General features: G+C 40.8%; 4 protein-coding genes across 4 annotated transcripts in view; 1 reads left to right on the top strand and 3 right to left on the bottom strand.

The window, feature by feature from the left end:
- The window catches only part of ZBTB40 (zinc finger and BTB domain containing 40), a 28,962-nt gene extending 26,508 nt beyond the window's left edge, over positions 1-2,454 (top strand). The window contains exon 17 of the mRNA XM_018562363.1: positions 1,805-2,454. Coding sequence (XP_018417865.1) covers positions 1,805-2,029 — 225 coding nt within the window. The 3' untranslated portion in view covers positions 2,030-2,454. The remainder of the gene's footprint in view (positions 1-1,804) is intronic.
- Positions 2,455-9,631: 7,177 nt separating this feature from the next.
- On the bottom strand, positions 9,632-10,570 carry LOC108791779 (olfactory receptor 1L4-like). The gene has a single exon (XM_018562349.1). It carries the CDS (start codon positions 10,568-10,570, stop codon positions 9,632-9,634), a length of 939 nt encoding a protein of 312 aa, XP_018417851.1.
- A 5,779-nt stretch (positions 10,571-16,349) lies between these two features.
- On the bottom strand, positions 16,350-17,321 carry LOC108791777 (olfactory receptor 6N1-like). Its single transcript, XM_018562348.1, has one exon. It carries the CDS (start codon positions 17,319-17,321, stop codon positions 16,350-16,352), a length of 972 nt encoding a protein of 323 aa, XP_018417850.1.
- Positions 17,322-23,291: 5,970 nt separating this feature from the next.
- On the bottom strand, positions 23,292-24,224 carry LOC108791776 (olfactory receptor 6N2-like). The gene has a single exon (XM_018562347.1). It carries the CDS (start codon positions 24,222-24,224, stop codon positions 23,292-23,294), a length of 933 nt encoding a protein of 310 aa, XP_018417849.1.
- Positions 24,225-26,644: the final 2,420 nt, after the last annotated feature.

Genomic DNA, 26,644 nt, shown 5'->3' with positions numbered 1-26,644 from the left:
GGGGCGCATACGTGCAAAAAAGACGATTGCGCCCATTACGCCGCACATGTTACATATCGCCGCGAACGTCGCAGTGAGAGCAATAAGTCTAGGGCCATCAATCACTGATAGCACTAAACTGATGAGCGGTAAAAACGTTTAAAGCGTCGCCTATGGCTAATTTTGGTTGCGGTCGTTTTCTGCGATGTCGCGGGTGCGCACAATTTTAAAGCTTGACATGTTTGCTGTCTATTTAACCGATGTGACCTGATCTTTTATATTTGACCAAAAAACTGGGTAATAATAAATGTTTCCTAACATAATGTTAAAGAAAACGTGTTTTTTTTCAAAATTTTCAGTAATTTTTCCTAATTATAATAAAAAATAAAACCCCCAGTGGTGATTAAATACCACCAAAATAAAGCTCTATCTGTCCCCAAAAAATGGTGTAAAATTAATTTCAGTACAGCGTTGCATGACGGAATAAACGTCAGTCAAAGTATCACAGAGCTGAACACTGGAAAATGGCCTGGCCAGGAAGGGGGTCTAAACACCTGGTCTTGAAGTGGTTAAAGGAGAACTATGTGGTGAGTGGAAATCACTCTTCCTTATAGTTCGAGCCGACGTGAACACAATGAAACTGTCACACGTCGGCTCAATAGATCGGGAAGTGAGCGAACACATACCATCGCCCGCTCACTTCTTGATCATCTTCCTGCAGTGACTGTCAGTCACCGCTCCCCGAAGGGATTCCCACCTCCCCTCTCCGATCCTCCAGCGCTGACTGGCGGAACGGACGCCGGAGGGGGTGGGTACAGCTGGCTCTGCCTCCTAAATAGGCAGAGCCAGCTGTCACTCACACACCTGGGTGGATCTCGACGGTAATGTCGGGATCTGTCCCAGCGGGTTCCGTATACCGCGAGCTGTAGCTTGCGATATACGGAGCTTTGGGTCACGGGAGAATGCTAGTATATGTCCTCCCGTGACCCTTAAGAAAACTATGGGGAAAACACTTACCCTATAGTTCTCTTTTAAGTGCACTTGGTTTGTCCTCATGGGGGTAGGGGTGGGGGTGGGGGTTGCAGTATAAATAGACATTAAAGGGGTATACCAATTTTGGGCAAAGTATGCAATTTGTCCCATCCCTCCCCAAAAGAACTGTTTGGGGCTATCGCCTCTTAGAACCCTTTTTCAATCGGCTTCTGATCACTGCACTTCTAACTAATTGCCTAGTTACAACAACTTGGTGCTGCCTAGCTTTCTTTTGAGCAGTCCAATCTCGGAAACCCATTACAGGCTGCATGTTGTTTTACTGATAACAAACGCCTTGGAGCGTGACATAACCAATCATCAGATTCCAAGCCCCAGATTCTGCCCCAACAATCAGAAGCAGGAGGTTTGTACATTCCATTCTTTTTAAAAGTGTGCTGCAGACATATCTGTATAGGAACATGCACGTCTCTCCCTCCAAGAAACCACCAGCAACTTTACTATTTATGTTTGTCTGGTGGGTTAATCATTTCTATCCTACATCTATCTATCCTACATCTATAATACTGAAATCTGAACTATTCACAAAAAGATGAATGTGATATCGTAAGTACCGTAATATATATAGATATACCTATCTATCTATCTATCTATCTATCTATATCGGTACTTGATAATGAAAAAATTATATCGGTGCATCCCTACTACTGCCCCTTATTACTAAATTAAGTGCATGAAATGTTCTTGCCAGCGACAGGATCGCAAGTGTGACATGGGCCTAAGACTGCTATGATTAGCTTGAATCTTTTCTAAACCTGCTTTGTAATATCTGTAGGTTATACAGACCCAGGATCAAGTCACCGCTACAGAGCAAGTGATCACGTTGGACGAATCACAGCTGGCCGGCTCCCAAGTAATCGTGGCACTACCAGATTCCCAAACCAACCAGGCTACCGCTACAGAACTCGTAGCAGTCAGCATGGAGGATTTATTTGACGGAACAGTAACATTAATTTGTGGGGATCCTGTCCCCGGAGTAACGCAGAGAACTCAAAGCTAAGGAAACTTTCCACGACTTGGATATACTATAGTTGTAATTTACAAAAGGAATTTTTATACCGCATTTGTTAATTTTATTTTAGGTTTTTGTTTTCTTTTTAATACTGTGTCTGGCACCTCATTGCTTTTTATTTATTTTTTTCATTTCCTCCTCCATGACAGCTTGCAATCGCTCTTCATTTTGTTTGCTGTATGACATTTTTCAAGACTTAACTTAGTTTTAGTGACCACACTAATTGCCTTCACTCACTTTGTGTTATTGTATTGCAGAGGTCCCCAGCCTGTGTCTGTTTGTGAGTGCCACTTGGATATCACAAGTGGGGGTAATGTAAAGTGCAGCACCTTACCAACCAATCAGAATTTATCTTTCAAAGCCCTTCTTCTGTTTAGTTTTGCATTGTACATTTTCTTGGCCATCTCCTTCTACAAATCTTTTCAAGATCGATGGTATATCAATTCGAAAATTGTATTTTTTTTTTTTATTGAAGAGCACCTGAAAGGTTTAATAAAATACTATGCTGCAAAGGAGGTGCATGGCGAAGGCAGCTACGTGTTTTGTTTTCCTCCATATATGGAGGATTTAGAGCATTGTGGCCCCTTGTACACTTTAAAAAGAACAGTCAAGTATGGCCATTTGTAGAACTCTGACGTTGCACTCTTAAATTGTTATAGTAGTGCAGCCTTCATTCTAGGGAGGGCTATTTGTTTGGTTATTTTAACTGTATTCTCTCCCTCTCCAAGTTGGAAGATGCCTTATATCATTATGCCTCATTCACACAAGAATAGGCCGGCACATGCACGGCCGTATCGGGCAGCTCCTGGGAAGGACAGGTGCTGCGTGTGATTAGTACGCAGCCCCTGTCCTTCTCTATGGGGCTACGCAGCCATATGCCACCCCAAGTGCAGGTCCGTGCGGGTGTCCCGGCTCAGACGCAGGCAGTATCCAAAGCAGCAAACGGAATATAACAAAGCGCCAGCGGCTTCAGTACAAACAAGGAGAAAAACTGCAGTGATCTTAGTATAGACCGTAAACGAGGCATGCTCTCAAATAGGCTTTAGGGAAACCTCAACTCTGGAAAACAAAACGCAGAGAGCGCCTCCATCGCGTAAAAACATTTTAATAAACAATGGCGACATACACAAAGGGTGGGGATGGGCTTTGCCAATTGTGCATGTAAGGTGGACAAGGAGTGTGTAAAAAAACAAATGTGAGCCTATGGTTATATATTTAAATATTCAGTGCATCATTTATTCAGTAAACAGATCTCAATGTCCAGTTCTAGCCAAAAAGTTCAAATATATTATTTATTTTTTCTGTTTTGGATTAACTGGAGATAATTCTGTCAAGTTTTTTTTTTTTTTTTTAATCTCTTTCTATGCCCACGTTGTGGAGATCATACCTTACTTCCTATCCCTCTTAACAGCAGGGCAAGAATTGATGGGAGTAGTTATCAATAGAATAAGGAAACCTCAGACAGTAATAGGATTTTTGTACTGGCTGTAAGATCTTTTTTTGCAGTCCAGCGAGGGACACAAGCTTTCATAGAATTTTTAGACTGTCGGTTGTACTGTCACTTACAAGAATAATGGACACTGACAACAAAAAAAGAAAAAGCCATTGGCCCGCACAAGATATCTTTGCGCAGAACCATCACGCCCTTAATGGACGCTGGAGTTTTCGCTGGTGTCTGCAAGTGTTTTCTGCGACTCTACTCCTCTTCTCTGTTGGGAAGAATCTCTATCTGGCTTTCTGCGTACATCAAGGACATGTAGTTGCATCTCCATTCTGTGTATAAATGTTTGCTATAGGGGCCAACATAATACCAAGGGCCAGGTTTTCTGCCGTGCCTAGACAAAGAAAATAAGCTGACAGAGCTTTGAATCCTTCCCCATTATAATGAAAAACAAATTGTATTCCGTGTCCCCCCTGAAGAGATTTCCCCTCACTCCCTGTCCCGAGGACACAGACCACCAATACAGACCTGACAAAGGTTCTGACCTTTCCTCTATCCAAATAAAAAAAAAAAAATGATTGGCAGAGCTTTGGCTTTAAAATGGAGCTCTGGAGCCAGAAGCTTTCATAATTGTTCATCAACATTCACAAAAGGATATAAAACCATTTTGTGTGCCCCTAATGCCATTAGTAGCAGTGCCATTATCTCTGTGTTTATGTAGAGCTGTGGGAGGGACCCATCAGGCCCCACCCACTACAGGTCACCTGCAGAAAACTACAGGTGGGGGGCGGAGGAGGGGGCAGAGACCAGACCAGTCACCCTGCACAGGGATAGAGAGCAGTAGTGACCGGTCTTTATTAAAGGAGGGGCGGAGACCAGACCAGTCACCCTGCACAGGGATAGTGAGCGGTAGTGACCGGTCTTTATTACAGGAGGGGCGGAGACAAGACCAGTCACCCTGCACAGGGATAGTGAGCGGTAGTGACCGGTCTTTATTACAGGAGGGGCGGAGACAAGACCAGTCACCCTGCACAGGGATAGTGAGCGGTAGTGACCGGTCTTTATTACAGGAGGGGCGGAGACAAGACCAGTCACCCTGCACAGGGATAGTGAGCAGTAGTGACCGGTCTTGATTACATGAGGGGGCGGAGACAAGACCAGTCACCCTGCACAGGGATAGAGAGCAGCAGTGACCGGTCTTCATTACAGAAGGTTACTGCAAAACGGAAAATTTTCCTGCTGGATTAGTGCACAGATTTGGAATAAATACACAAAGCCGACCAAGATTCCAATAACAATATATACACCTTATTTTATTTAAACAAAATGTGTTTATCCAGGAGTTCAGCTTTACGGCTTAACACACTTTGCACGTCATTTTTGCCTCAGTGAACAAGCCTGTAATTTCAGATTGGCTTGATGTTGATGAGAATTGTTTAGTGTAGCAAGTTTTTAGACCAGATGAGAATTTCAGATCTAAGGACCTACCACGAGGCTGCCACCAATAAACACCATCAGATGACTCCTGGAGCGCTGGTTGGGGACTGCTAGCTGATAGGAAGTAGAACTGTGGAGCCCGGCTTCATTACCTCACATTACACAAAACTTCTTTCCACAGACTTGAGTTTAGAAGAGAGCAGAAGCTTTATAGGAAATGAAACGGAGTGACGTGACGGCGAGCATCCTTCTATGCAGATACAGGATTCTTTTACTGAAAATAAAATCTCATCCATGTTTACAGCTATTGGAAATGTTACTTTATATGTTAGAGGACCAATAAGTCTGGAACACAAGTTGGTGTATATATAAGAATTGTTAATATATTTACATATTTTTAATGTACATTTTTCAGAAACTAATTAAAACTATAGCTGAGATGTGAGAAGTTTATTGCACGGGCGTGTATATATATCTATCTATATCTATCTATCCTCATATCTATCCTCTCCATGGGCAGCAGTTTCATGGCAGAGCTCTGCACTCATCCCCAACACAGCCTGACATGGCTGCCTGAGGTCCTCCAGGATGCAATTCAAGTAGTAATAAACACGCAAACTTTTTTCAAAAATGAATCCAGATCAAAGAAATAGACATTGTCCAGAAAAATATTTCTTAATGGCTTGTTCACACCAAATGCAGACCAGATCTGCGTGCAGTGTGTTTTGATGTGTTCCGGGCCGTTTTTTTTTTTTTTAGCCTAAAATGGGCTTTCCGTACGTTCCAGGACGTTTGCATGCATTTTTGTGCGTTCCAGAGCAGAAAAAAATGGCATGCTGCAGTTTTTCCACATGCCCTGGAACGCTCTGGTGTAAACTAGAGGCCAAAATACCATTGGAATACATTGGACGCAGTTTTGATCCATTCTGTAACTGCTCTGCACTTGATGTGAACTAGCCCTTAGATTTGTGCCCATGTACTTACAGTCATCATGTTTCTGAACAGTTGGTTCCAACTCTCTCAGTTCAGCTTCCCTGAACTTCCTGTCCAGTACAAGATCACAAGGGCAGAGCCGTCTCCGGCAGCACTCAATAATGGGTTCTTTGTGCATTTTCACAAAGCTTTCATTTACTTTTCTCTCTAGAAGGTCAGCACCACCTTTGAACAGACATTATTCAGAGCCGCCAACTTACCGGACTGAGATGTCAGCTCGGTGCTGATGCAATCAAGTTAATTCATGGCTGTGTTAAGAAAAAAGTCTGACACAGAGCAGCCCCTGCTGCAGCCTTTCACCCTGTGACTTGCTACAGTTACAATGTTGCAGTCTGATTACAGCAGGGAGAAGAGACTGAGGAAGTGCTTCCTCCTGCGCGCAGCAGACAGTTGACATCTCAACCGAGGCAGTCACTGGTCTGGATTTGAATCAATGCCTTTTAATGATAAATTGTACAACTTTTCTGATACAATTGTACTGCTGCTGTAGTGTTGTTTCTTTAGAAACCTCCTTTTTAGTGTTTTTATTAACACTCCGGAGTCCGCCAAGTTCTGAATTCTCAATGCGGCTTGATCCAATGGGGTTAATTTATAACATCTCTGCCTAGCCTTTTGCTGGGTGAATGCCATTAGTGTGGTATTCCCGCCACCAGATGGAGCCGAGGAGCAAATGCTTTTTTTTTTTTTTTATACACACCTGTCCTTTGGAACTCATGGACAATAGACGGCTGGTGGATTAGTAACGTGTTTAATCATTTGCTACCGCTCTGGAACGCACCGCAATTGGTGTGAACAAGCCCTAAAAAATATTGTCTGATTGAACAAAAAAAAGTGTTATCTAAAGCATATAATATATTGGGAATAAGAATACCATCAAGTCTGTTGAACACAATATCTGGTTCTATAAAGTTAAAGCTGAAGTCCAGACAAAAAGCTAAATACTCAGAGGAAATACATATATGGGGATATTATTAACCTACCAAAGGATTCGTATTTCGGTCCATTCAGGCCAGCAATATATATAGCACAACCCTGCCTGGCGGGACAAGAGACCTGATCTTGCTGTGCTGTGGTTAAAGCGGAATGGAACTGCCAAAGCGTAAGACAAAATTGACTCCCAGGTGTCTGTGAAGTTTCTCATTCATCCAGATCATGGTGTATGTGTAAAAAAAGGCAACTGGACTTGCTGTATTTTCCTTGAAGACTTATCACTGGTCATGCGACTAGCTTTTTTAATTCAGAATGACTTGTACAAAAATTATCTGGGGATAAATATGGTAAATGTTGCCTCCCTTACTCTTTTATTATTGCCAAACAGTCCAAGAACACCAGCTTGAATAGAGGTGGGGGTGAGGGTGAGGCATCTACTGTCTGCCACATACAATGCTGTTTTAACACCTCTCTCTGGATGGCTTAATAACACCTGCTAGCTCCAATTATGTAAATGCCATCAACACCTTATCTCCATGAGGTCTCTGATCCCATGCTAGTTATGATAAACTGATTATGTTGATTGGAGCCACATTCACCATATTTATTCCCAAATCATTTTTGTATAAGTCGTTCTGAATTGAGAAAGCTGGTCGTATGACAAGTGAAATATCTTTAAAAAAAAAAGTCCAGTTGCCTTCATTCATTTTTTACAGACTCCCAGGTGAGTTTTGCCATATTATGTAAGTTGACCCCCCGTCTACAGTGCTGCAATGTCTTCACTCCCTTTTCTTGTTAGTGCTTTCATCTTCACCCAGTCTAAAGGTCCCCACACACCTTACGATAATTGCGGGAAATCCCGCGATTGTCGTAAGGTGTGTGGAAGCCGTGCGACCTCTACTACTGTAAGGTCGCACGACTTTAAACTTACGAACATGTTTCAAAACCCGCCGAGCATCGTACGATGTTCGGCGGGTCTGTAGCATGTTCGTAAGATAAAAGCGGGACGGGCCCATTCGGCATTGCGGTCATCGGAAGTCCGCCCCTCAGGGGGCGTGGCTTGCGATCATCGCAAGTACGATCTGCCTATGCAAGATAGGCCGATCGTACGTTTTTTTAAGTACCTTACAACCATCGCAAGACAAAAGTCTTGCGATGGTTGTAAGGTGTGTGCCCAGCCTTAGGCCATTGGAATTGGTCAAGTTCAGGTAACATAACATGTGCATATGCTGTAAGTTACTTAATTGCAGCGCAGGGTCTTGCTGTGACTGTTCTCTAAGCTGCAATAGCACGGTTCAGTGTACACTTAGGGACAATCTGGTAGAAGCTTCCATAGCAGAAGATACATGCGCAGTCTCTTCTGTCATAAAAAATAGCCTACCGGTCAGCCATTTTTGCTATAAAGACTTTAATTTCACTCGAAGTAACACTTACAGGTCTTGCTCCTCCCCCACCTTGTGACTGGACAGGGATGGACAAGCAAGAGACTGATATCTCTTTGTCACTTGGCTCCTTGTGCTACTTCCTCCTCTCCCTGTCTAAGCTCTAAAAGGCAGTATGCAGATGTGTCCCCCCTGCACTCCTTGTAGCGTTTAGGACCAATAGCAATAGTGGTGCTTGCAGTGATAATCACGGTTGGCTCCGTGTACATCAATCCGTAGAAAATGAGGATCACCAGCACTCAGAAGATGACGTTCAAATCTTGAGGTTCATTTATTCAAATACATTGTCACTATGTTGCCCTGTTGAAGGGATCCCTGTGTGGCCCCGAAACGTTGGCTATCTTATATAGGTGACAATTTATTTAAATAAATAAACATCAAGATTTGAACGTTATCTTCTGAATGCTGGTGATCCTCATTTTCTAAGCTCTAAAGGGGACTTCAAGAGGCTAATACCGAAAGAAATTCAGCTGCCTACGCCATTAATGTAATGTAAAGGCATTACTCTATGGGGGGAATTTATCAAAACTGGTGCAGAAGAATGTGGAGCAGTTGCCTATGGCAACTGTACAGGACGCCAGGAATGGATCCTGGATGGACGGTATATCCCTCCCTTGTTTAGGTGGTGGTCCCGTTAAGGTCACCCTGTATTCAGGGTTCTCGCCAAGCAGTGTGAGGGGTTCCCGGGTCGGACATGTAAGGGAAACTTCTAACTTCTGGGCAGTCTTCCCAGAGTTGTTATTTATACATGGGTCCCGGAATCCAGAGGCTCAGAGAGATTTTTGGGTGGGACAGAGCCTCCATCCCTGACTACAGCCAGTTCTGGTAATGAAAGGGTTAACCCACCAGCCAGAGGGTGGGTTAAAAAGGAACAGGAAGCCGGTCAGTCTGTATCTGTGAGGAGTGTTTGGAGCAGGACACATGGCTATGTGTGTTAAGCTGTGGGATATCGTCTACCGAGACACTGCTGGGGCACCTGTGTCCATACTGGAACCCTCTGTGAGCAGTCTGGGACTCTAACCCTGAGGTGGGACTTGGTATACAGGTGCTGAGCAGAATCTTGTATTTTCTGACAATAAGGCCTGTTGATTGTGTCATTCTGCTGAATATAAGCTATTTTTTTGGGATCGTGAAGAAGAATAAAAATGTATTTGCTGATACGGCTGGCTACGGGTCATATCCGCCCTGAATATTACACAACCAATCAGCTTCTCTCTTTCGTTTGTCCAGTTAAGGTTTGAAAATGAAAGAGAGAAGCTGATTGGTTGCCATGCACAGCTGCTCCAGATGTTGTCTGCTCCGGTTTTGTTAAATTCTCCCCTGTCTATGAATGAATACTTGATTCAGTTACATAAATACATGAGAACGTATGACTTTCTTGAATGCGTTCTTTACATCTTTATTCCGCCAGCTGTAAATAAATGGATTGAGCATTGGGGTGCAGACCGTGTATAGAACCGCTGCAAGTTTATCATAGACAAGTGAATATGCAGATGATGGTCGAAAATACACACAAATCATTGTTCCGTAAAACAACATGACTACGGTCAAGTGGGCTGAGCACGTGGAAAATGCGTTCTTCTTCCCCGTGGAAGACGGTATCTTCAATATGGTCCAAATGATATGAATATAAGAAATCAAAGTAACCAAGAAAGGCACGGCAACAATCACGAATCCTTCAGTGAAGATGACCAACTGATTGGTTGATGTATCAGAGCAAGAAAGCTTGAAGAGTGGCAGTAGGTCACAGAAGAAATGCTGAACAAGTCGAGATCCACAAAAAGACAACCTAGAAATCAAAAGAGTATGGAGGATAGAATTGACAAAATTGATTATCCAGGAAGCCAGGACTAGCTGGAGACACAGCTTCCTGTTCATTATTGTTATGTAATATAATGGTTTGCAGACGGCCACGTATCTGTCGTAGGCCATACAGGTAAGAATGAAGCATTCCACTCCAGCAAAGGCGATGAAAAAATAAACCTGGGCAATGCAATCTGGGAAAGAGATGGTTTTATTCTTGAACAGTAAGTTTAGGAGGAGCCGAGGGACCACGACTGTTGTCAAACACAGGTCTACAAGGGAAAGGTTGCTGAGGAAAAAGTACATTGGAGATTGTAGCTGAGGAGATACAATGGTCACGTAAATCAGAAGAAAGTTGCCCAAAACAGAGAGCATGTAGATAGTCAAAAATGGCGGGAACAGAACGGCGGGTTGTCGGACATAATCAGAGAAGCCTACTAAAATGAAATCTGTTGCTGGCAGTTCAGTAGATAAGTTAGCCATTTTATGTTCTTAATAAAGATACTTGTATTACTGTGTCATCTCACATTCATCCATTGGTCAAGGCTTCTACAGATGACCTCATCCTTCCCATCCTGACCTGGTCCTCATCCCGTTCCCAAGATGTTGGAGAGCTCTGAAGAACACAAGATTATGAGTACTGTGGAAATACAGTATATGGTTGCAAATAAACTCAACTGTAAGGTGAAAGGGATCAAATGTAATCCAGCTGATATGAAACAGGAAATCCCAAGTAAGTGTTTTTAGATATGGTTATAGGCAAGATTCAGACCAATGAGACTGGTGCTCATTCCGCCAATGCTAAGAATCATGGGGCTGCCCTCAACCAGGGAGTCACTGGAATCTGCAACAAAACAGAGCAGGCGCCACCTCCTAGTGCAGTATGTTTATTGACCAAATGATGAAATAAAACAGTAAAAAAGTTCTACTCACTATTCCTAAAGCAAACCAGACATATCAATAACAGAGACCGATCGCCAAGAACACTGTATAGTGATAGGTGCACCTCTACAGGGGGGGATTGTTCAAATGCGCTTGGGGTAACCAACCCCTTCATCAGTGCACCGTGTGACATATAGAGGTGAAGGTCTTGCTCTGAGGAAGGGGTTGGCTACCCTGACACGTGATAGCACAGCCCCCCGTTGCGGTGCACCTACCACTATACAGCGTTCTTGGGCCTTTGGACTCTGTTATTGATATGCCTGGTTTCCTTTAGGAATGGTGAGTTGAACCTTTTTTGCACTTTTATTTCATTATCTGGTCAATAAACATACTGCATTAGGAGGTGGCGTCTGCTCTGTGTTTTGTTGCCTTGCATGGTTATGTTTATGATTATGGCTAGATATGGTATCATTGGCTCATTTATCAAAGGGAGTGCAGTGTATTTGACTACAGCTAGTGAGTTGTGTGCTTCCATTTCCAGGCCACAACTAAGAAAAAATAGCACCTGCTCCTTTTCCTTACCCATGCCGACATATGCTGCACCCTATATTGCTTTGTTGCTAAGCACCAGGACCATCTCCAGTATTCAAAAGGCTTGATGCAAATTGTTTTATGTATGAAAGATTTGTGGAATATGACAGGCCTGTGTAGATGAAGAAAATAAGGACATTGGCTGAAAGTTTAAAGGAGAACTATGAGGTAAGTGGTTTTCCCCATAGTTCTCCTCAGGGTCATGGGAGGACATAAACTAGCGTCCTCCCGTGACCCAAAGCTCAGTACACCGTGAGCTACAGCTCACCCAGCTGCATGATTGACAGCTGGCTCTGACTATCTAGAGGCAGAGCCAGCTGTACCCGCCCCCTCCCCCATCCGTTCCTCCAGTCAGTGCTGGGCGAGGGGGGAATCCCTGCAGGGAGCCATGAGTGACAGTCACGGCTCTCTGCAGGGACAGGATTGAGAAGTGAGCGAGCGCGGTATGTGTTCGCTCACTTCCCGATCTACTGAGCCGACGTGTGACAGTTTCATTGTCACATGTCGGCTCGAACTATGAGGTTGAGTGAAAATCACTCACCTCATAGTTCTCCTCTAACATCATTCATTCATCTAGGCGAGTAAGGGTCCAAGGCATGCTCAAACAGCCTCTCAAGCAACAATGTAACATCTAATAGTATCACATGGCAGGCCATTTTAGCATGCCTTATATGACTTATCCTGTAATTGATTCTACCTCTGTAGTCGCTCAGGTAATATGCTTTTTGCAATTGCATACTGATGACCATTAGAAAGAGAATCTGTGATTTTGCATATTGAATGTTCTAAAGAAAGTATAGACCAGCAAGCATGTAAAATGTGAAAGTCACACAAAATGTAGCGCTGGCACAATATTACATAAATGTGTTCCCTCCCACAAAACACTATACTTTGCCATGAACCAATGTATGTTGCAAATAGTAAGGAAACAGAGAACGCTTTTTTTTTAATTACATGTGTGAAATAAACCTGATTCTGTATATCTGGCAGATAGTTTGCACATCCTCATACACCCCACCATTACAATGCATACAATTTCATTAACTAAAGGTTACAGCACCAAGCATGTACTGTGATCAAATGTATGCTTTACCAGTCAGTTATTATACCCCATGCCAGCGACAAGGCATGCCTTCTTCTGGAAGCTCAGGATTGCATTAAAATGATTACTCCTTCCTTAAATAGCTGCAAGGGAAACTAGAATCAATTCCCGAGAGCCTCATTAAAGAATTTCTGTAGGTTGTATGTATTTACAATGCTTCCAAGGTTTTGTTTATTTAGAAGTAAAAAGCATATTAGCGTTTATTTCAAGGTAAACTGTAATGGTTTAGGGACACTTTTATTATTACCATAAACAATATTATGGTCACGAAAGACCATAACCAATAAAGAAAGGAGTCACTGTAATGACCAAACTCAAAATGAATGAAAAAATAGAAAATGTATTGCATAGAAAAACAATTTAAACCTTCACCGCATCAAAAACCCCATTTAAAACTTGACAACGTTGTCAGTTTTTTTATGGGGTTTTTGATGCGGTGAAGGTTTAAATTGTTTTTCTATGCAATAAATTTTGTTTTTGGTGTAATAATAATATTGTAGTAGCAATAATATTGTTTTTGGTGTAGCTTTTTTCGGGGTCCTTAATCGAACTATTCTAACAATTTAATTGTTTAAATAATTTAATTCCTAGTCTAACAATTTAAAAGAATAGGTCTCCTGGATACAAACTATTTTTTCTACACTTTTATTATTAACCTTTTTGAAAAAAAAAAAAATGCTGATGCTTTAAATACTGAAAGGACAGGGGGCCCTGTCTGAACAGAGCAGGGATTGCAGTGGGGAAGTCATTCTGTTCTGTATGTATATTTCAGCTGGAGCAATTCATTGCAAACAATACACTTTTTTTTTCCGCAGAGTGGATAAGCTTAAACAGAAGAACGTCTAAAAGGAGCCGAGATCTCCACCTACAAAATATTCATATGTGGCATTTCATACTTATACAATATTTGTTAAACTTTTTTTAGCCTTAAGTGACACTAAACTCAGGTGTTAAATCTTAAAAATACATTCAGGCAGCTCAACTAAAAAAACATGTATTTTATTTGTGTATCATTTAGCTGTAGACCAGGGGTCTTAAAATCAATTCATTCGGGGGCCTCTCGACAATTTTGTTTTACGCCCACCGGGGGCCGCTTACCAAACTTCATACTTCAAAATATTATTTAACTATATCCGGTATGGTACTATGGACACTAATATACTCACAATAAGGCCCCATTCAAATCTCCTCCCTGCAAAAAGGTAAGCAGGAGAGGGGGGCTCTTTATTTTATATGTGGGTGTGGGGTGTATTACTTTATATGTGCGGTGGGGGTGTATTATTTTATGTGTATGGGGGAAGTGTATTATTTTATATGTTTATTAGGGAGAAAGTGTATTAGGCTCGATTCAGATCTATAAGTTTAGGTGCAATTGTGGATTCCTGCGTCCGAAACTTATGTTTTCCTGCAGCAGGAATCCCTAATGTGGCGTTTACAAGTGGCTGATGTCAACCATTCACGTTAATGATCAGGTGACAGCCGCTGCATGTAAACGTCTGCACACCCCATGTAATGGTATGTGATATGATTACATGTGGTTAGAAAACACTCTCCCTGGGTGCGCAATCAATGCACCCAGGGATAGTGATTGATTCCTAACCACATGTAATCATATCACATATCATTACATGCGGTGTGCAGACGTTTACAGGCAGCGGCTGTCACCTGATCATTAACTTGAATGGGCCCCCCTCTCCTGCTTACCTTTTTGCAGGGAGTAGACGAGGAGACACGGTCCCTGGTGATCCAGTGGTTGATTAGTAAGGTCGGGTGGAGACCTTACTAATCCATGCTTTCGGCCAGTGTTCAGTGAAGGATTTCAGAGCACTGGCCAAGAGTACCAGCAAAGAGAAGCAGCTATGCAGTCTGCATCTGACAGAGATACAGACTATGTAACTGCTCTCGCAAGTCAGCTGGGTGCGGGCCACATAGTAGCGGCTAGCGAGCTACAATTGGCCCGCGGGCCGGTACTTTGGGACCCCTGCTGAAGATTCTGAAATTATCTCTGAACTGGTGCTGACACTGCTCCAAGCTAGCTCCCGTGATGGACTATAATTTCATATTTAGTTTACTAATTTGTATTCAGATTGTAGTCCATCACAGGAGTGAGCTTTGTGCGGTGACTACTTTACAACACACACAGGGACCATGGGTAACAAAAGTAGCCCCCCTCCAGAAGGAAGGACAGTGTCAGCACCAATTCAGAGATGATTTGAGGAGCCGAGTGATACACAAATAAGATACATTTTTGTTAATAGTTAAGGTATTTGAATGTATTTTTAAGATTTAACTCCTGAGTTTAGTGTCACAATAACAGAAGAGAAGAAAGGAAATAGATACAAAACTACTACTGTATATATTACTTTTAATAAGAAAAAAAAGTCACCCTCTCTAGTGACTAACCTTTTTCCATAGTTTTGAGTGGAACTCTTCAAACGTCATAAGGTCTCTTCAGCCTATGGTCTCTGTATGTATACTGAGTTGAAGAGATATAGCTGAGAACTTGGACATCATATGTGAGTAGAATGGATTTCTTGCTCTTATAAGTATTTAAAAAACAAAACGGTATAACACGAGGAGAAGGCTCTGTCCTTTGTGTTTATTTTACATGTATTTGAGAATACATCCATCTGCGGACTGCAGCCTTCCCTGGTGAAATGATTTGTGGTAGAAGCTTCAGCATAAACTATCTGGTGGTCGACACAAGCATTGGGGTTATGATTTTTGTTCTTGTACTTTTGTTAAAGGACAAATATAGACTGGGTCACAATTCTTCAGTAGAGAGAATGGCGGTAAAAGCGTCAATATAGAAAGACACTTACCTTATCCAGTGCGGCAAGAAATAAAAAAACAGTATATAAACCTTTGTCATGTTGGTGACCTGCATGTAGGCATACCAGGCAAAAACAAATGTTGAATGGATTAAGAAGAGTTGTAGCAATGCAATTTCTTTTTTTCAGAAAGAGCAGGAGACAAACGACATGTCACCAATCCTGCACCCTGGAAAAACAAGTACCTTCCATTGAGGCCCCATCTCGCAACTTACTGGATTTAAAGGATCTGTTACTTACAGCATACCTTCAGGGATCTAGTGGAGTCCATGCCTCAATTGGTCAGGTTTGTTTGGCGGCAAAAGAGGGACCTACTCAACACATTAGGCGGGTGGTCATAATGATATGGCTGATGCTTGTATCTATATATACTTTATACAGTATATGTGGCATGGCTTTTCATCTGACTATGCATTGTATTTGCCCAAATAATAGTAGAATTATTTTGTAATATTATTACATTCCTATGATGATTATGGAATGTGAAATCCCAGCATACTGACCAATAAATATATTTTTTTTACTCCAAATAGGCAGTACAGTATATCTGCCAACACTTTTTTCCTCATATTGGATAAAGTAGGTAATATTTTTTTCCCCACCAATGTCCCATTGGGAGATTTTCTTTTATTTCCTTCCGTGGAGACACAGCAAGAAATGAGAGAAAATCTCTTCAAACTGAGGGAAATGCCCTCTTAGACAGTGGTCACCACAACAAGTGTCCCCTTTAAAATTTTCCCCTCCATTCCTTTAACCTCTATCTAAAAAGAAAAAAAAAAGGTTTTGGCTTTAGATATTAAAAAAGCCCATCATATTAGACAGTTAAACAGAATGTTTTAATATCTCACAAATAGTTTTAATGGCGGCATTTCAAATATTTTGAAATCAAAGTGTGAAAAAGCTGAGATTGTACATATCTATGCAAACATTTTTTAATTTCATGATTTCTCAGGCCATATATGAAAGGGTTAGCTAGAGGCGTAAAAACAGCATAGGTAAGACCAACAGCCCTATCATAGTCTACAGAGTCACTTTTTGCAATACGTAAGTACATAAAGCCGATGCTCCCAAAGAAGAGCGTGACAACGATCAGATGGGCCCCGCAAGTTGAAAATGTCTTCTGGCGCCCAACTTTAGACTTGATCTTCACTATAACAAGTATTATTCTGATGTAAGATAGTAGAACAAAGGCAAAGCTTAAAAGGATGATAAAAGCGCTGACCACAAACTCAACCAGTATGTACAACTTTGTTTCAGTACATGCTAATGAGATCAATGGAGGGAAGTCACAGAACACATTTTCTACATGATTCGGACCACAATAAGGTAGAAGAGATATTAAGATAACTTCAATAATGGGGCTGATAAATCCACCAATAAAACAAGCAATAACTAAGCTTAGATAAAGCCTAGTGGTCATAGTGGATGAGTATTGTAACGGTGTACAGATGGCCAAATACCGATCATAGGCCATTATGATAAGTATATAACATTCTGCAGCTCCAAGGGCATGCAGGCAGTAGGCTTGTAGCAGACACCCAGTGAAGGAGATTTTTTTCTGTTTATCTAGTAGGTCAGCCAGCATTTTTGGAATTGTGACTGCCGTATAACAAATCTCCAGACACAATAAAGCCGCAATGAAGTAATACATGGGGGATTGTAGGCTGGACATTTTCTGGATGACTAAAATAATTAGAACATTGCCAGTGATGATAAACAGATAGATGATCAGAAGAACCAAGAAGAGTAAAATGTGAAAATGTTCAAGACTTGGGAACCCAGATAAAATAATTTCAGTAACTTTGCTATGGTTGGAAAGTTTCTCCATGGCTGTTATACCTGTAATGCAGAAAGAGGTAAAGGAGGGCAGCAATAGAAGTAAAAATATGAAAAGAGTAAGGAGATAGAAGTGTAAAAGATAAAAGAAAGATAACGCAAATGGAAGGGAAAGGAAAAGCTGCACAGGTATGCTGTAAGGTATGCATGTATATGAAAAAGAGGAAATTGCAGGGTAGAGAATGTAGACCAGAAGAGGGGACAGAGAGATGGACAAAAGAAAGGGAAGGGAAAGAAAAGAGAGAAGAAGGGATAAAGCAAGGGAAACAGAAGTAGTGGAGGACTGGGCTGGCGGGGAAGGGGGGGGTGGTCAGGCAAGGGGGCTTCTTCCCCTTCAGGCCAATACTAATAATATATGCCAGACCTTAATCAGAGCAGGAACTGCTGGGCATTATATAGTTTTCTAATCCCTGTTCTAACCTGTGATCCCAGCATCTGGCAGAGGGAAGACTTCCAGCATCGACATCCTTTGTGGCTCAGAGATGTGATGTGACCAAAAGCAGGCATGCCGTAAAAGAAGACAATGCTGGAAGAATGCAAAACTGTGAAATGGGTTGTGCTTATTTGTTAACATGCTTCATGCTAGGTCCTAATGATGTGGAGAACTATAGATTACCATCTACCCATTGAGGGATGTTGGATGACATGTAGAGGAAAAGGAACACCCAAAAAAGATCAATCAGCTGAGGTGGTTAGGTGTAAATGATTGTCTCTTATAACAGAAGGACACCCAATGTGTTTCGGGGTAACAGAATTTCTCCAGGGGTTAAAGATACAGGAGAGTGGTCTAAAACAGGCGATGCACACTGGGTTGATGCCTCCCCATCTTACTATATTGAGACTTTAATACCAAGACCAAAGCTATGCACTGAAACGTTTGCTTCAACAGTTGTAATATACACTGTCAAGTCAATCACTCTCCTGTACCTCCAAGCCCTGAAGAAGGGGAATTCTGTTACCCCTGAAATGCTCTTGACAATCAGCTTGTAATACAACACAATTATTTGCACCTAACCCCCTCATGGATTCATCCTTGTTGGTGCTTTTTTACTTTAACGATTCAGTTCTGTTGACTCTTCCGAAGTATCGAAAAAATTCAGAATTTCCATTTATGGAACCCATTGTATCTGTTTTTAGGCTCTTTGCAGATGGATAAAGTCATCAATATACAACACCTTCCATCTGACTCAACTGAGTAATATTTCATTGATACCCTTTAGGTAATAATTAGCAGATTACATAGTTCATCAAAGAACAGCTTTCTGATTACTCTGAAATTTCGGTGGAAGAGTGGAGAATTTAGGGGTGGATTTATTATAGGCAACTAAGCGGTTCACTTTGCTAGAGAATTAGCACTTTTCAGGGGGATTTTCCGCTATGTTTAGTGAATGAGGTAAAGCTCTGCGGACTTCCATCAATCAATTATGTGCACGCAAAAATACTGTTTTCTGGGGGGTTTTTTTGTTCATTTTCCTTGCACAAGATTGGGTATTCTTAGCAAAGTGAAATTTTACTACATTCACCAAGCTGAGGGGAAACATCCCCTGCAAGGTGCACGTTCCCATACAAAGTGAACAGTCTATGTATCTTTAGTAAGTCAACCACCTTGATATTTTTCTATGATGGTTCTAAGATTTGGGATTCTCCTCCAGACCACATTATACACATTGTACACATTTGCTTTTGAAAAGGCTTTATACAGTGAGAAAAACTATTATAAATATTGTTAATATTACTAATAGCAGTATACCTGTAGAAATTATTTTTAGCCTGTATATTGGATCAAGGAACACATCACAACCAGAGCTTCAGACAGAACAGACTGCAAACATGATAATATATTGGTCACTCACAGTCCGTACCTTCTTTCTTTTACCTGCTGGTGCTAAACAGGCTTCCCAAATGTGTGCAGCAGATAATGAGGATTTCAAGTGTACAGTAACTATACTTTAAGACCTTTTCTAGGAATACTATACTCCAAAAAGACCTCAACTCCGATGGCCATGATGTTTTAAATGCCATGGACTATGACAAGCTTGGTGGTGTTATACCTCTTCTTAGAACCAATGGGAAAACAAGTTACCAGGCGCGGGAAGCTTTTCCTCCACAGAGTAATATATAGAGCCCACTTGGAAGAACTGATCACAAACTGCTAGAAGACAACCTCTGTATTGGTTTTAGCTCAAATCTATCCTCACCCTCATCCCTTGTGAAGCCAGGGAACCAGTCTCCTCTGTACTGGTTTGAGGCAAACCACTTTCTACTGTACAGCGAAGACTGCAGACAGGCTACATGTAAAAAAAGTGATGTTTACACTAGTCTAGGTCATTTTCTGAACTAATTCAAGGGATGAACTAAATGGGAGCTCTTGAATTTGAGTCCTTCTTTAAACATATTTTTTGTGAATAATTTGTAGCTTTTATTATTTCTGTACATTAATCCTAGAAATATGAGAAAATATCATTTTAACTCATCTCCCATTAATTATTCATCTCAGTGTGTGTGAAATGTTTGTCAACAGTGCTTAAATAGCTTTAAGTGCTTTGGGAATATATTCTCAGATGGATATGTACACAGTAATTGCCATTGTGTGTGGTGCTATAAATAGACTGTTATGGGCCTAGCAGAGGTTTTGCTTTGTGATTAAAAATATATCATTAAATAAAAACTGACTTATTCAGTAAGCAATCATAATTCTTAAAGTGGAAGACAAGGATTTTGTATTTCATCCCATCAGTCCCAAGCTCTTAATCAAAGTGCCTTAACTTTAACAATGCAGTCCATATTACTAGGTATCAGGCAATTTATCTCAGACCTCATCTTGGTGGTACCACAGTAAAATAGCAGAGATTCTGTCACTCCGGGTGCCTCTATAGCGGTAGAACCCTCTGCTGTCATCAGCATTTTTCTGCCAACTAGACATGTGCGATTCGTTTCTTTCGGAATCAAAATTCGTATGAATTTTCCGAAATTCAGACACATCCGAATTTCTGAATCCCAATGCATCCAAATGTTTTAGAATCCAAATTTCCATTTCCGAACTACGGATCCTGTCTGCATTTCATGCAAAAACTAAATTGAATTGGACATGTGACTTTTCTGGCCAATCAGATTTCTTTTCAGTTTAATGCATCCGAATGGGTCTAAATCAGAATTTTTGGATTGAACTCCTGAGCTCCTAAATGCTATTCGGGTCTGGCAGCCGCAGGTTTAGTTTTATGTATATATGGGTCACAATGTTGCCGCTACGAATATTCGTTCGTATTATAGAATACTACTTATATATACATAATACTAAAACTGATGCTCCAAGACCCGAATGGAGTCCGCATTTCCGAATAGCATTCAAGAGTTCCCGAATGCAATTCGGGTCTGGAAGCCTCAGCTTTAATATGTCTCCCAGACCCGTATTGTTTTCTGGAGCTCCCGAATGGTATTCGGAAATTGGGGTCCTGAATGTCTTTCAGGTCTAGGAGCTTGGGCCTAAGTATTAATATCTGTATATGGTTTTCTGTGGTATTCGCAACGAATATTCATAAACTCATCCGTAACTAACGAAAATTTTAATTTTGTCCGGATCCAAAACCCCAAACCGAATTGGATTTTGCATCCGAATCCCGAAATAACAAAATATCTCAATCAAACCGAATTTTTCAGCAGCTAACATGTCTACTGCCAACCTCCCCACCCATAGAGGCTGATTGACAGCTTAAAGTGTATTTCCACTGCAGCCATTTTGTGATAACATCTATTTTATATTTGTTACATGTTCCCATTCACATAGCATAATAAAAAAAAATGCTCCTTACAGTTTAAATTGCATTTACAGTAATACCTTGGTTTACGAGCATAATTCGTTCCGGAAGCATGCTTGTAATCCAAAGCGCTTGTATATCAAAGCGAATTTCCCCATAGGAAAAAATGGAAATTCAGATGATTCGTTCCACAACCCAAAAATATTCATATACAAATGATTACAATACTGTACTGTAATATAATACTGTACAAAATATAAAGACAAATAAACCAATTACCCATACCTTTGTGGTTGGTGTGAGGGGGACGAGAGAGAGAAGGATTATTGTGTAGGACGACTTTCACTATCACTAACGGAATCACTGCTATCTCTTGGCTCAATGGAATCTTTTTCATTTCGTGAAACCTTAACAAGGAATCTATCCAATGTGACATTGTGTTGTCGTTAAACAGACTCATCGCTCGCACTGCTACAGCCTTATTCGGGTGGCGCTTTTCTACAAAATTTTGCTCTTATTGCAAGACATTTGCTTGTATATCAAGGCAACATTTTTCAGAAATGTTTGCTTGTCTTGCAAAACGCTCTCAAACCAAGTTACTTGTAAACCAAGGTATTACTGTACTTGGATTAGAGTTTTAACAGTTAAAATGTCTGCTTGCTTCTATGAAATGTTAGGAGAAGCTGTGAGTGGTGAGGGCTCTGAGGTGGCTTGCGGATTGTATGCCATTAAAGCTTATCAGATGAACACAATCCTCAAATTTTAGTCCCAAGCCTTTCCATTAGGACAGGCCACTGTGATAGGGCTCAGAAAAAAACAGGAATCAGCCATCTTGCCTGATTTAACAAATCATCTATATTTTAAGAATTTTTTATTAGTAAGTTATAAGTTATAAATTATTTTTCAGTATGCAGAGCGAATAGAAACACATAATGAACATATTGAGGGGTTTTCTCAAATTTGACTTACATATAGACGATCGGCGGGCTATGGAGCCGCTAATCGCCTATATGTGAAGCACCTGGTAACTGGTGTGTGCAATGGTCGGGTCTTTACTGCCCGTGCGTGCCCGCTGGGGGGCGTGCGCGAGCAGAATAAAATTGCCGTCTGGAGACGGCAACCCGCAAATGCTGCAGTGCCATCCGTCCGTTTTTTTACTACGGGTGGACGGCAAGAGGTTAAACATATCTAAACCCAAAACCAAAAGTTTACTATATATCAGATTACCAATTCTTACATACATGTGGTGTCTGCGTTAGTTTTTTAGGCGTATTTTCAGCTGGTGATCCAGCCAGTAACACAGGGAGGCTCCACTCTATGGAGGAGCAATGGGGCCACCCTTGAACAACAACATTGTCAGCCTGTGGAGAGGGTGTTGCTAGATGGACTAGAACATTTAGATGGACTTGTCTAACAAATTAAAGCTGAACTACAGCTAACACTTTTTTAAGCAGTTTCGGCAACAGTTTTATTTTTTCTCTATTTGTGATAAAGGTTTTACATGAATAAATAAAAGCTGACTTTTGTAAGCACCTCTGTTGGTGTTCAATGGTTTGTCTCAACCCTCTATCTACCTAAAATCACCAGCACTTACAGGGTTCAGAGCGCGAATTCTTGCTCCTTTTTATTGAACTTACGTTACATGGATCATTGAAGCCAACGTTTTGGGGCCATGCAGATTTACTTTCTATAGGGTGACATAGTGAGTCGCTTTATGTTGCTCTGAAGAAGGGACCCTGCGCAGTCCTGAAATGTTGGCTTCAATGACACATGTAACATATCTTCAATAAAAAGGAACAAGAGTTCACGCTTTGAATGAGTGTCGGTGATTTTCCGATCCATAGTTTGAAGTTGCACGGCGCCATCCGTGTCATCACTGGAATCACCGCAATTGATAATTTCATGGTTATAGCTCCGTATGGAGTGCAGGTGATCTACAACAACACATCTGTTTAGGTGACAATGCTCTAAGAGTGGAATTCCCCTCATTTTATAGAGATTTCCTCTGGCTTTCTTAGGCATAACCAGGACAGGAAATCTCCCTGATGGGACACAGACAGCAAAATAAACTGATAGAGGTGTTAACACTTCTCCTAATTTATCCACACCTAAAATACAAGATTTTGACTATACATTGACTTGAATACATAAGAAATATACATTTTTTAATATTTTCTACACAGGTTGAATGTATTTTAATGCTAGAGTCACACATTTTGTCTTTGACACATTCTGTTTTTAAAGGCAAGTCTGATCTCTTGGTTTCGAAAACTGTATATTATAGGGTTCAATATAGGAGTGACCACTGAATACAGAATCGACACTGCACGGTCAAAGTACAAAGAGTAGCTCTTGGTTAGTCGAATGTACATAAACAAAATACAGGTAAAGAACAACAATACTACAGTCAGATGAGAGGCGCAGGTGGAGAAAGCCTTCATTCGTCCAACAGATGTCTTTATTTTCATAATGTCGATGATAATCCTAAAATAGGAGGTCATGACCAAGAAAAAGTTGACAATTATGGTGAAACAATTTGTTACAAATTCAGCAAGGATGTTGATGGAGGTGTCACTGCAAGCCAAGCTGATCAATGGCGGGATGTCACAAAAGATATGTTCCATTTCACTATTACAAAAAGAAAGTCTAGAAATCAGAATAACCTCAGTGAGGGGGCACAGAAAGCCAAGAGAGAAACAGGAACCTATTAACTTAATGGTCATTGTGGAGGTCATGATGGAAGAATAGTGAAGTGGGTGGCAAATGGCCAGATACCGGTCATAGGCCATGGCGGTAAGAAGGTAGCACTCACAAGATCCAAGAGCATGGAAGAAATATGTCTGGAAGAGGCAGCTTCTAACTGATATATGTTTGTTTCCAACTAAGAGATTGGCCAACATCTTTGGAATGGTGACTGCTGTATAAAAGATCTCTAAGAAGGACAGAGCGCTAATAAATATATACATTGGAGAATGGAGGCGTGAGTCTACCTTCACTAGAACGCATATAGTCACATTACCAGCTATAGTAAGAAGATAAACAATAAGAAGGCACACAAACAGCAGTGTACCATAATGATATAAAGTTGGGAATCCCATGATGGTGAACTCAGACACTGTGTTGTTACCCAAATAAAACATATCTGGACCTGGACCTTGTTAATAGAAAATAAAGCTTTGTAGAAGATGGTTGTTTTATCTGGGCCTTTGCAATAAAATTGTTACGATGGTAAGTGTCACAAACATTTTCAAGTTTAATTATGATGTGTCACGACTTGGAAGAGGTTGAGAACCACTGTTATAAAAACATAAAACAGTTAAGAATATGGACAGGGGTAAGCGTGACCACTTAAAAAAATAAAAATGAACACTGAATTACAAAGGTTGTGGAGACGGGAATGATAGGACACCAACCTGCATGGAGGAGCATGTGGAAATGTACACTTCCTTACTTCAGTTCTCTTTGAACCAATACTAATGGTGGCAACAGAAATCGAGAGTTAGAATTTCCTGAAACTTAAAGCAAAAATCAGAACAATTCTGCAACATTGTGCAAACAATGAGGAAGGTAAAGTTAAAGCAGAACAGGAGCCAAACCTTTTTTTCTTAGTTTTCGATAGAGTGGAGAGTTATTAGAACACCTGTTTTATTGCTGTCTGTGTTCCAGTTTTGTATACTCTTTATTTGTCCTGGAAACCATTATCACTAAGACTGAAAGTGAAAGAAAATCAAAAATTTTGGGCTGTCACCAGAACAGGAATAGATGGGAAGTCTTTCAAAGGGGATGCTGGTAACAGCCAGGGGTTGCCCTTACTTTCTTATCACTGTTTTGTATATTGGACATGAAGTGAAGGGAAATCTGCCCACAGTTTTGGCTGTAGTTTTTGATGGTTGTTAAAGGAGAACTATGAGATGAGTGATTTCCACTCACCTCATAGGGTAACGGGAGGACGCTAGTTTGTGTCCTCCCGTTACCCTAAGGAGAACTATGGGGAAAAACACTGACCCCATAGTTCTCCTTTAAGGGTGCAATGGGTTTTAATGGGTAGTTCCACTTTTGCAGTCAAGTTTGCCATGTGTCTTACCTTTTAGCTGTCTCACAGTAGAAAGCCTTTGGAGCTTCTTGATCTTTAATCCTTTGTTAGTACATACATTGTGTAAATCTAGTTTACAGCTGATAATAAGATCTGCAAGCACAGTACAGACGGGGCTAATGTTAACATTAACCTGTCCAGCTTTCCTTGCATTCCAGAAGAAAATTCAGTACAGGGAAAAACTTTTCTTTCACAATTGAGCGTGTATTGTGCAAGCAACTTGAACATCTCTGTCATCACGCTGATTTTTAGGGATCCTTTAAACCAGTCTTGTTTAGTGGATGTAAAAATTAAATAATAATAGTAAATGTATTCCTTATTAAATGGAGTTCATTGTTTGCTTCTTAATCACTGTGTGAGATTATTATTAATATTCTTCTTCTTCAAGGTTTAAATATCCTCAAACACATTGGGATTTTATTCCCAGTCTATTCACATCACTGCTAATTTAGGTGTTGTTAATAGGCAATTATATGAAAAGTAAACTTTTTTTATATTTAAAAAAAATTCCCAGTTGGTACTTTTCAATTCTATTATACCACTCTATTATAATATTAGTTTGTTAATACTTTAGATAAAGAAAATATGTGATATTATTGTCAATAGGAGACAACTACAGGTAAAATTCATAAATAAATTAAAGGGAATGTGTAGACTTTTGCAAAAAATTTTTATTACTGTATTTAGAACTAAAAAAACAACTTGAATGTATTTTATGTTCGCACGGATGGATGGTGGTGGGTCTACATAAAATAGTGTAGATCCAGACCAGTTCACAGTCAAACTGGAGTAGTAACCTTATCCAGTAATGGTCTCAAGTTAAAAATGTGGAGATAGTACAGGGTCAGCCAGGTACAATACCACATCATCAGCATAAGCCCCCATTAAAACACCTGAGTATTTTGTCATGTGTTTCCTGCCGTGAAACGCTCAACATGAACAATCACATTATTTACACTGGTGCCCATTCACACCTGAGTATTTTGTCATTTCTTTCCTGACGTACAACGCTCAACATGAAGAATCACATTATTTACACTGGTGCCCATTCACACCTGAGCATTTTGCTGCCTGTTGCTTGTAGCTTGAAGCTCAAAAAGTATTTCACAAGCTTCTTTTCAGGCAGAATTACAAATTTGTGGTGCCTAGGACTATAGTGGGAGAGCCAGAAAAACCCATGTAACATGCATTTTTTGTAACCAATTTTGTGCCTAACATCTTCTTCTCCTAGTAACTAGCTTTCCAAAGAAAGCTTCAAACTCACCTTATGATTAATGGGGGCTTAGGACTGACTTTTTCCTCTAGGTCAGCTACATTGAAACCTACATTTGGGGATGCTGGTGGAGTCTAATGGCTAGGGGTTCTGCCGCTATGGCATAGACCAATGGTGAAAAGGGACAGCTCACCCAGCGAGAAAAGGCAAAGGAGTCTAATATTCAACCATTAGTTGACACTCTAGAATTGTTA

This window comes from Nanorana parkeri, unplaced genomic scaffold (assembly GCF_000935625.1).
Source record: "Nanorana parkeri isolate BGI_ZX_2015 unplaced genomic scaffold, ASM93562v1 scaffold573, whole genome shotgun sequence".
Classification (NCBI taxonomy): domain Eukaryota; kingdom Metazoa; phylum Chordata; class Amphibia; order Anura; family Dicroglossidae; genus Nanorana; species Nanorana parkeri.
This window is presented reverse-complemented; position numbering and strand designations above follow the sequence as displayed.